The 12354-nt window shown below is 31.6% G+C and overlaps 1 protein-coding gene across 1 annotated transcript in view; it reads right to left on the bottom strand.

Annotated features, from left to right (window-relative positions):
• LRRC7 (leucine rich repeat containing 7) overlaps nt 1-12354 on the bottom strand; it is a 464523-nt gene that overhangs the window by 247726 nt on the left and 204443 nt on the right. Inside the window, exons 6-7 of the mRNA XM_028512216.2 lie at nt 5827-5916; nt 2038-2094 (exon numbers count right to left, since the gene is read on the bottom strand). Coding sequence (XP_028368017.2) covers nt 2038-2094; nt 5827-5916 — 147 coding nt within the window. The remainder of the gene's footprint in view (nt 1-2037; nt 2095-5826; nt 5917-12354) is intronic.

Raw genomic sequence — 12354 nt, 5'->3', positions numbered from 1 at the left:
GTTATACATGAATTAACTGTCTATCAAGGAGACCCATTGCCGTTTCTACACATCTTTTTTTTTAAAGATTCCATTTACTTATTTTTAGCAAGAAGGGAAGGGAGGGAGAAAGAGAGGGAGAGAAACAGTGATGTGTGAGAGAAACAGTGATGTGTGAGAGAAACAATGATCAGTTCCCTCTTCCAAGCCCCCAGCTGGGGACCTAGCATGCAACCCAGGCATGTGCTCTAACCAGGAATCGAACAGGTAACTTTTTGCTTTGTGAGACAATGCTCAATCCACTGAGCCACACTAGTCAGAGCCATTTCTACACATCTTTATGATGTTTTTCAGGCCAAAAATAATTGAATGTATATTATTCTGTTTACTTTAATTGTTTGATACTAGACCACTATCTCAAAGCCTATGGAATAGCTGTGCACCAGTTATGAGCATTACTCATTACTCTGAACTGTTCTTACAGCTATCTGACCTAAAGTCCATAAATGCAATGTGACCATGCTTTAATTTATATTTAAAATTTACTTTTTAAACATATATGTAAACACATGACAACCTATGTTAGACTTATTTTACGTTTCACACCAAAACCATGATCTGAAAGCAGAAGGAAAAGGATTCTTCTCCACACACTCGATATTTTCTCCTTGATTCCAATGTACATAGTGGGGACAACTGCTTTTCACCATGGTTTAGTTTCTGCTTGGCCATGTTTTAATCTGCTTTAAATGTAACATTTAAAGTACTGTGCATGGAAATGGAGGCACGAGCTGCATTTACAGGAGATTAATGCAGAACCAGCCAAATGCTCCATTATTCTCCCATCTCTGTTTGTGCCCCCAGCGTGGAAGAGTGTCTTTTATCAGACCTATGCATAAAGCTGTGGATTAGAGAGTGGCTACTTAAAGTTCAGGGTCTCCAGCTATAGGGATATTTCCTCTTTTTCATGTTCTCTCTTTGTCTTCTACTTATGGAGGAATGAACATATGTTTTATCTTTATGCATATATTTAAATGAAATCCATATCATTACTGAAAATTTTGTATTGAACTGACAAAAATTTTATATATAATAGCATACATACAATGTACATGAAGGTATTTTGTTAAAATATTCATTAAAAATCGATAAAATTCAGTCCAGTTTGCTTAGGGAAAAGATTTAAAAAGTGAAAAATAAAATTGAGTTTTGGTTCAGCAGAGAAGTTTTTAAGTCTTGCCAATTTTTGAAAAATCAATCACTGTACTCAATATTTTCCTGCAATACTGTAGGAAGGTAATAATAGCAACATGGTACTTTCTGCACTTTAATTGTAACATGACATACCTGTCATGTTAATCCATTTGAGTAAAAACACCTGCATTTTGAATAATTTTGACTTTTGAAAATATTTTTTTAATAACACAAAATTCTTTTAATAGACATGAATAGCTCAGAGCAGGGTAAAAAAACATTGCATTAAACTAAGCATTGCATAAAATTTTAGGTATTAATTTTTACATAAAATGTCCTGCTTTTATATAAACCAAATTTTAAAAAGACTAATGAAAAGGAACAATTTGAAAGAATGTACAATTACAAATTTTCTCAAACCATTGTAGAATCTCTAGAAAAAAATTTTAATAACTTTAATGTCATATTTTTGTCTAGTATTGATTTAAAAATGGAAAACTATCACAACCCATGAATTAACTTGAAAAATTAAGCATCTTATTAGGTTGAATCTTTTGAAATTGTTTTTGAGCCTAAAAATATCCATTTTCTGTTTTAATGCAGTAATTTCCTGGTGTGTAAGTTCAACTATGACATGAATCTTAAATGAACTCTTCCTACTTTATAATTATATGATTTTATAAAGCAGGATGCATTCTTACTTAACATTAATTTCTTTTAGTATACTGTACTTTTCAGTCTTTAAGAAAAAACACAGAAAAATTTAGTCAAAGTGGCAAAGCATAGCCAAAATGAAAATAGTTATTTTTTTCCTACTATTAAAAAAATCACAATTCAGAATTTAGAAAATACACGGTCACTTACTTTGGTAGCGTTTTCAAGTGATTTTCTCTTAACTCCAAGATCCGCAATTTGACAAGTCTGTAGAAATAAATTTAAATATTGCTTCTTAATTGTTTCTACAAAACAATATTATTATGGTATAGTCAATAATCAATATATTGTCTAAACAGCTATGGCCAACATTACACACCATAGTTACAGATTTTAAAGAATTTCACAAATTGATTGTGAATCGTCATATCAACATTAGACAAAACAAACAGCATGTCAAATCAAATTTGACAAATAATTTGTAAAATCAAAATTTCCTAAGAATAAATATTTTTCAAAGATATCATTGGGTTTAGTCTTCTGAATTTCATGTTTTATAAAAATATACTCACTATTGTTTCATTGTATACATTCAAAGATTATTGAATATCTACTAAATTTCAAGTGCTATTATGTTCACTGGAACATGACAATACTTTCCTCAAAAGACTATAAATTAACCTGTAAAGCAGATAATATAGCATAGTGATTAAGAGCTTGGGCTTTAGGGTCAGACAGATCTGGATGAAATCCAGGCTCTCTCTCATATTCTATCTCTGAGTCACTGGGCAAATTAATTAATTCCCACTAACTTAAGCTTACTCATCTCTAGTGAGTATGTGATAACAGCACCACAATGTATAGGTTTTGAGTATTAAATATGTCACATGTGCAAAGCATAGTTCCGGGCACATCATAATTTTTCATTTGTGCTATATATTACTACTGTCAATAATTGAACAGTGTAAAAGTGGTCTAATATACTACATTTTATTGACTTGAAGATGAATATCTTGACATTTCTGAAGTGGCTCTACACTAAAAATCATCTGTCCTGTGACAGTACTGGGGTTGGAGAAATCCTGTGAAGAGTTTAAAGGTGCTCACCATTTCTGGTGCTGTATGACATTTACAGTTAGGAATGCATTTCACACTTAACTTGGTGTAAAGTCTATAGTCTAGGACACTCTTGTACTGATGTCTATTGCTGAGCTTTACAATGTATTAAGCTGAAGCTACTTTAGAACATACATTAACTGGATTCTCTGAATTCTTACTGTTTAGGGAGCAATTACAATTTAAACTATTTCACTTACAATTAAATTGCCCTTATTTACTGTGCTTTTGGATATTTATCCAGGTCTCTTTCCTTTTTTTGTTTTGACTCCTATCAAGTTTCTAATTTAATTTTAATCTTAGAACTCTTAATCTGTGTATGAAATAAAGTGATTCCGTTATTCAGTGTATGGGGTATAGTGCTAGTAGAGATTTCTTAAACACTTACATGTTTCAAAGATTTTCAACATTGTGCTAGGGTGATGATATTTTGTGACTTATTTTGACTTTTGGGAGCACCAAATCTCAGGTTTTGAAAGGGATTTTCTGCATCCTTTTGATAAACTATCCAGCTGAAGGCTAAAAAACTTTTTAGTTTACAATAATGAATAGAGCATATTTTAATCGCACAAAATTAAGTTCTAATTTCAGGTAGTTTTGATTTTGCTATTGTTTCCTATTTGCCAAATCTCTTCCCTCATACTAGGACTGCTAAAAGAGGACTGACATAAATTCAAGACAAAAAGTGTGTCTTCAGGTGACAATTAAACATTTTCTTTTTGTTTTAAAGATTTTGTTTATATATTTTAGAAAGAGGGGAAGGGAGGGAAAAAGAGAGGGAGAGAAAATCAATGAGAGAGAGAAATACCTATTGATTGCCTCTTGTGTATGAATGGACTAGGGTTCGAACCAGCAACCCAGGCATGTGCCCTGACCAGGAATCAACCCACAACTTTTTGCTTTGCAGAGTGACACCCAACCAATTGAATCACACCAGTCAGGGCTAAACATTTTCTAATCTGATAAATCAAAAGCACATTTGTAGTGTTGTGGTCACTACCAGAAGGGCAATGTTAATTTAGGTGAATGAATGAAGTGCTAATTCATTTAGAAGCTAAAGAAATGCTCTTTTGAAGATCTGTGAATTTTAACAACTGTCCAAATATATGTTGCTATAACATGATCTGCAAAAGTAAGGGGATTCGGGGAATATTGATACACTCTCTATATGCAGTTGGGGACTGCTACATGTCTGCACTAGCTTCTGCTAACAGGTGTCAAGGTATACTCAGTTTATTATTTCAACATTTTCAAAGATGATCACTAAAAAATGCAGTTGACAATAAATATAAATTGTCTCAACTTTTAAGATATATATTTTGATTTTGCAATAGCCAGGACATGAAAACAACCTAAGTCTCCATCAATAGATCAATGGACAAGTAAAATGTAAATGTATATAAGGAAATACTATTCATCAATAAAAAATAAGAAAATACTGTCATTTGTGACAACATGGATGGACCCTCAGGGTATTATGTTAAGTAAAATAAGCTGGACAGAAAAATATGGTATGACTTTACTTATATGTGGAAAAAAAATTCCCACAAGGAAAAAAAAACTCATAGAAAAAGAGATTAGATTTGTGGTTACCAGAGGTACAGAGTAGAAGATAATTGGATGAAGTTGGGTGACAGACAGGTACGACCTTCTAGTTATAAAATAAACAAGTACTGGGATGTAAAGTTCAATGTGATGACTACTCAACACTGCTGTGTAGTATATTTGAAAGTTACTAAGGGAGTTAATCTTGAAAGTTCATCTCCTAGGGAAAAAGCTTTCTTTGTAACTATGAGGTGATGATTGCTCACAAAACACATTGTGGTAAATATTTCACAAGACATTGAAGTCAAGTGATTGTGATGCACACCTTAAACTTATATAGTGCTGTATGTCAACTCTACCTTCAGAAAGCTGAAGGAATATAACAATTGATTGAAAAACACATGGAAAATAGTATAACTATAAAGATGAAAATAAAAATTTTCTTAATATCATTCCAAAGGAACCAGTCTTTTATTTCATGAGTATTTATATTCATATTTGGAACACAGTTTATATATTTTGTTATATTTTCCTAAACATAACTTATCATAGGAATTAAAAACATATTTCTTTATACAACATTAAAAATCTACATACGATGATTTGGATGTATCATAATATATTTAATCTGCTAGATGGATGGGTGCTTCCACTTTTTTCATGCTGCAATTTCAGTAGCAGTATATAAGGTTGTCTTTTTCCTTATTTGCTAGACACAGTTTCTGTAATGTGCTAGAACATGAAAGCACTTTATTATCATTTTAATATGTATTATTTTTCCTCTTTGTAAGGATAAGCATTTTTCATGCATTGGCAATTTGTACTTTATTATGAACTACTTGTATGTGTTTTGCCCATTTTTTTTCTAATGAGGTTTTTGTCTTCATACTCAATTATAAGAATTCTATATATTTAAGGATATAATTTGTTTCCTACATATGGTAAAATATTTCCCCAGTTTATTATTTTTCCTTAATTGTTAAATATTTTCTGATGTTATTTTATTTTAGAAGTATTGATGTAGTCATATCTATTTATCCATTTATGATATTTTCCTTTATTTCTATGCTGTAAGGGCATCTTCCAACTCAAGAGCCATAAATAGTCACATGCATGTTTCAGATATTCTAATATTTTCAATATTTAACTCCCTAAACTTGATTGTTAATGACCTAATTTTAATTTATTTTCTTGCAGAATGTTTCATAAGTTAACATTGCCTCATTTACTGAGTGATAATGAGGTTTATCACTTTTAAAGCTTCATTCACTTACTGGCTCTGGAAAAGTATCTACTTAAAGTGAATAATATTGAATCATTTAAATTTCTTATTCTTACCTTCCAAAATTGGCTGGAAGAAATTCAAGAAAGGCGTCATTCAGGTAAAGCTGGGTCAGGTTTAGAAGCTGTGTGAAGCCATCAGGGAGTCTAGAAAGAAGTTAAAGGTTTAGTCATTGCATCGATGTTGCCATAGAAACAGAACAAAAATATATATCTCTAAGGGGAAAAAATAGAAGTGCAATACTTGTTTCAACTCTCCTTTGGTATTACAGTAATGGAAGAATTTATTGAGCATGTTGTTACAGCTTGAAAATTTTGCCTGCTATTAAAATAGATGGCACTCACCCACCTCTACGCTGCTCCACTACGCTGAGATTAATGTCCCTGCCAAAGTCAGCAACATCGTTCGCTGCTGCCCTAACCTTATGCACACCTGCAGGATTTTTTAAATTGGAAATTTCAAGTCATATGCAATGTTTTTTAATTTTAAATTTAATACTCTTTCTCAATAGATATTCACATATATTGTCAGGCAAGGATGTCTACTTACTCTTTCAGTTAATCATTAAAATCTGTCTGCAATTTGTTACAATGATGGCTAAGGCTGCCCAGTATGAAAAAGAAGGAGTATTTTGTCCCCTTAGCTTATAATTTCTTTAAAGCAGGTTCATCATGCATGTTTTTTATAATCAAGTTGGTCCAATTCTTATTCACTAAAAATGAGCAAAAACATTGAAACAATAATAGACAGAATCCTAAAGGCTTTAAGAATTGTTACAAGAATTGAGAAAATATTCTTTGAGGAAATTTTACCAGTTACTTGAAATAATTATTTGAAATATTTAAATCTTTTTCACCAAAAAGATTTAATTCAAAGATTTTCCAGGATACTTTTGCCTAGAAGGATGTGGAATTTTTTTCTATAATTCAATTTCTATTTAAACATCTTCATGCCTTTATGTATGGTCTAGACAAGACTATGCTCTTTTATAAACTTCTAGATAATTTATTCAAATTTGCCCTCCTTTCATATTATGACCTAGCTTCCTACTTGCATTCACTGACCAGATGATTTAAACAGCCACTTATCCACACAGCCTTTTACTCCTCCTCAAGCCACTGTTTCCTGGCTCATGCCCCAAGTCTATTACTGAAACTGCAGTCACCACAGCCTCCAATGAGATCTTAAGTCCCAATTCCACTAACTTCATTTCACTTTGCATCCCACACTACCTAGCAACAGTTGCCATCACTAACTGCTCTCTTTTTTTGGCCCCTAGTATACCCCTTTTTCTGCTTCTCCTCTTCCTGAGACATTATATCTGAGTTTTATTCCATAGTTTTCCATGGTTCCTGCCCAATCTTTGGTTGCTAAATGTTTTAAGTCTACAAAAGAATATATTTGTACCCACAATATAATTTAATAAAAAACCTGTTACTTTTAGAACCCTCTGGGTGCCCCTCCCTGACTATATTTTGTATTTACCCCACAAGTTCCTGAATGATGTTTACTATTCTGCTTTTTTAAAAATTTTACTATACCACTTTAAGTCCTTTAAAAAAAGTTGCATGTTTTTGGACACTATATAAATCAAATTGTACTATGAACATTTTTGACACTTTTGAAAATTGGCATTATTAGTGTAATTCATCCTTTTTGATGTAGATGACTGATCACCATAACATAGTATTCTACTGTATGAATATATCACAATTCATTTATTATCCACCTTCTAAAGAACATTGCAGTTGTTTCTATCGGTTTGTTTATTTTCTGTAATAAACATTACTCCAGTGAATATTTTGAACATATATCCCTTTATACAAGAGATTAAGTTATGTCCCTGGTTACATGAGATTAATGTCCCTCAGGAACAGCCCTCAACTAATGACTGGCAGGCGGATCACCAGCTCAGCTCCCTCACCGGTGTTTCACACTGTTTGCCAGAGTTGCCCACAGAGATTCAAGTCTAATGACCCATACTAGTAAATAGCTTCATAACAACACTCTACAAGTATTTCCTGAGACCATCTCATAAATACACTGCTTGAATTCTCTTCTAAACATCTGCTTTTGGGGAAAACAGACTAAATACAATTAATACTTTTATAATAATTTATAGGAATTTTTACACATTCTTAGGATTCTAATTACATATTACTAGTAATTATTTTTTTTTGGCTGCAACTATCTTATTCCAGTGTGTATTTTGCAGTTGAATTGTTTATATATGCCTCATAAAGGGTTTTCATAAATTGGTTCTAAAGGGGATGTAGGGTTCATGAAAGTAGAAGAGAAAGATAAAGGAGGTTGGGAAGAGTGAGGGCTTTTATAACATAGGGGTAAGAAGTCACCTGATATAGGTGACCACGAGAAGATGAGCTCTAGAGAAAGCATGTATGGGAGAGTAAGGAGTTAAGATTTGAGCATTTCAGCAGGAGACACGGTTCAGAGAGTATTAAATATTTGACTCAAAGGTTTGAACTTTATCTTGTAAGATTAAAAATATCTACCAGAGATCATTGTAGTTCTCTATATTTTTCTTTGCTATAATACATTAGAGCCCATATCCTTATACAATGATAGTTTTTATGATAATGGTAGAGATGTTTAATATATTTCAATCCACACTTAAATACTATCTTCCTCTAATGTCTTTTTGATTACTCATTTAAAAGAAGGAATCACTTATGACTTTTTAGAAAAGAAGATTAATACATGTAAATGAGGCAAATGTTACAACCTTTGATGTAATAATTTACTTTAATATTGTAACCATTAATAAGTAAAAAGGGTTTAAAATACTAATTTTCTAGGTGTAGGTCCAATTTGAATTATCCAGTTTCCCTTAGTTGACTATTTTGCATATTTATGCACTAAATGGTATTACATTGTACTACTTCTTTGATCAAAAATACATTTCTTAATTGCTGCTTCTCTGGCACACTTTATGCTGGAAGAAAATTTGGCTTCTTACATAGGACATTTCTTTGAAGATTTAAGAGGTGACCACATCATGCAGATTCCAACGGCAAAATTGGACTGCCAAAAATAAATTATATGGGAAACCGGAATACAAAGAAAGGTATTTTTTTTTCAGCCTGGTTATAAACATTTTTGTTTGACATTTTGATTTGACATTTTATATTGAACCATTCTATTTTTTTAAATACAAAGTTAAAGAATATATTTATACAGTATGTCTTATTTAACAGTATGTGTGTTTTTTATTTCAATTCACTTCAACAAGCACTTATTGAATGGTTACTTTGCACTTAGGTTCCCAATTAATGTCTTCTTCCTTACTTTCTCCATAGAATTCTATTCATAGATTTAGCAACATGCTTACAACAATTATTGTTTGTACAAGTGTGGAGAATTTTCTATTCCTGGGTAAATTATAAATTCCTCGAAGACAAAAAATTTTATAATCTCCTCAATGATTTTGTTTTGTACATTGAAACATTATTTGAAAAACACATAAAGACAGTATGTCTGTTAAAGACAATAGTCAATTTTATTTATTTCTAATTTTATGGTACAAAGTTACAGATTCTTATGAAGAAAATGGCTCCATTTGTTAATATCACAATTCCCAGAGGAACACTGAAGGAGCAACAAGAAAAAAGATATTTCCCAGCAAGAGAAATAAACTTGATGAAGACGACAGCAGTCATGGGTTGCCTTTACCCTCCTCCAAGCCATTCAATGAAATCCAACATTTTCCACCAACTTCAGGGGCTCTCAACAACAAAATGATCTGACACTCTTAGAATAACTGGCAGTTTTTCACATTTGCCTGACATATTAAAAAATTCAAAGAATACATGCATTATAAATGTAAATAATTCTCTGCTAAGATAATACTTTCACTTTATTAATTTCTTAACTTAAAAGTAGTATATGCAAGCTATAACAAAGAAAGGATAATAGAATCAGACACCATATGTTTTAGGGGTTGAGCACATGGGCATTGATGTCAAAAGACCTGGTTTTAATCACAGTTATTTCAATTATTATCTCTGTGACCTTTGCTAGTCTTTGTGACTCAGATTTTTCTTTTTACAATGATGAGGCTAACATCCACTTCCAGAGTTGTTCCAATAATTAAATGATGACCTGCCCCACAGTAAGAACTCAGTAAATGGGAGTGATTATATTTCTTTTACATGGTAAAGTATTATTTTTATTCTGATATTTCAATATTAACTGTGCCACTAATTGAAATATTTTTATTAATGCCAACTTTATTGTTGCAATAGGCAAATTAAGATAAGCTACAGATAGATGTCCTTGTTTCAACATTTTAGTTTCTATTTCCATTTACTTTAGAAGTTAAATAAAAACATATTACAAGCATTTGAAGTCCACTACAACTGTTAGACCACATTAAATTATAGGTTTTGTACCTATAGGTTGTGCTTAAGAAACTAATGTAAAATCTTCTACCCTACTAGAAAGATATTTTATATCCAAGTCTTGAAATTTATACAATGTAAATTTATAAAATTAATATAACAATATTATAGAAGTTTAGGAACATAAAGATAAAATACTACTTATAATTCTTCCTTAACACAACCATCATTACCATTTCATGTATTTCTAATCTAATTTCCAATTAATTGTTTTAACATCACTGCAGAATGGTATCATGATTTCTCCCTTTACTTTGTAATTATCTTTCAATTCTGTTGTATAACCAGAGTGACTACATGATCTATCATTCAAGCTGGGACATTTTTGAGAACTAACAGGGAAGCGTTGTTAATCATGCCACATCAAGAGATGTAAACTGGGATGACTTGGGTAAACAGAGCCATATGCTTCTCTTTACATGTTTGTATCTATTCAGTAGATGGGCTGCAATTTACTTGCAATTTTCTTACTGCTGAGCATTATGAATATTTCAAAATTTTAAAAATGTATCTATTAACCTAAATCAAAATCAAAATGCTTTTTTAGAATTGGGGAAATATAGTAAAAGGGACTTGGGACTTAAATACTAACTTCACATTTTCATTTGCAAAAAAGCGTGTAGGTAAGATTTAACCTATTTTTTAAGATTGCTGTGAAGATGAAAATAAAATAATATATCTAATAGCCTGAGACATGGAAGGTTCTCTCTCAAAAAATGCTGGCCCATTTTTTTTTCAGTGAGTAATTGTTATTTTCACACTTACCTGGTAATTTTTACCAATGACTTAGTTAAGGCATTCAGACTATCCTATAAAATTCACATATAAAGCTAAAACTAAGAGGAAACACTCAAAACTATAACTTTTATATTCTATAGTTTTTTTACTTCATTTGTAGATAGATTACTTGAGTCAAATAAAGTGAACAGAAAGCAGCAGATTAAAAGAATCAAGGAAACCCAAATCTTTTTTTTAAAGAGAAATAAAATTGCTAAATCTCTGGTCAACTGACAAATTAAAAAAAGAAAGAAAGGAAAACAAGAAAAAAAGAAAGAAAGGAGACACACATTACCAGAAATGAGAGTACTACTAGAGGACCCACAGATAAGAAAGGGTTAATAAAAAATGCTATGAAAAATGAGATGTCAATAAATTTGAACACTTACATGAAATGTACAAATTCCTGAAAAGCACAAACTACAAATAATCACTCAAGAAGAACAAACAGGTAATTTGAATAGCCTTAAAGCTATTAAGGAAATTAAATTTGTAATTAAAGACTTTTCCAAAAAGAAATATTTATGCCCAGATGGCTGCATTGGCAAATTCTACCAATATTTAAAGAATAAATAATTCCATTTCTATAAAACTTTTATAAAAAATAGAAAGGAATATAACCCAATTATTTCTATGAGGCCAGTTTTGCCCTGATACCAAAATCAGGCAAAAACATTACAAGAAAAGAAATTCAAGGTGAAAGTGATGTGTTCCATAAATATAGATGAGAAAGTCCTTTACAAAATATTAGCAAATCAAAGGTATTAATTTATAAAAAGAGTAAGAATTCATGACCAAGTAGAATTTATACTTGGAAAGTAAAGTTAAATCAGCATTCAAAAACCAATCAATGTAACAACATATCATTAAATTGAAAAATAAAAACCATATTATTGCATCAATAGATTTTTTAAATAAGAAGCTTTGATATCATTTAACATCCACGGACAATGGAAAGACTCAATAAACCAGATATCAAGACATGGTGGAGAGATTCTAAGGTAGCCCCTGTGATCTTTACTTCTTGATGTTCATGCCCTTGTATAATCTCCTCCTACTGAGTATGGTAGGACTTATGACTTCCTTTGGATCAATGGAATTTGGTGAATATGATGAGATGTCACTCCCATAACTTTACATTATTTGACTTCATCTTACTAGAAGACTCACTCGATTCAGCTGCTGGCCTTGAAAAACAAGCTGCTATGTTATAAACTGTCTGTGCAGAGAGTCACATGGCTGGAAACAGTACCAGCTTCTAGGATTCCAAAGTGGCCTCCAGCTGGCAGCCAGCAAAAAGCTGGGGTTCTCACTTGATAGTAACAAGTACAGGAATTCTGCCAATAGCCTGAGTGAGTTTGAAAGTGAATTGTTCTCCACTTCAGCCTC

The sequence above is a fragment of the Phyllostomus discolor genome, chromosome 5 (assembly GCF_004126475.2).
Source record: "Phyllostomus discolor isolate MPI-MPIP mPhyDis1 chromosome 5, mPhyDis1.pri.v3, whole genome shotgun sequence".
In the NCBI taxonomy this organism is placed as follows: domain Eukaryota; kingdom Metazoa; phylum Chordata; class Mammalia; order Chiroptera; family Phyllostomidae; genus Phyllostomus; species Phyllostomus discolor.
Note: the sequence above shows the minus strand (reverse complement) of the source record. Positions and strands in the feature narration are given on the sequence as shown.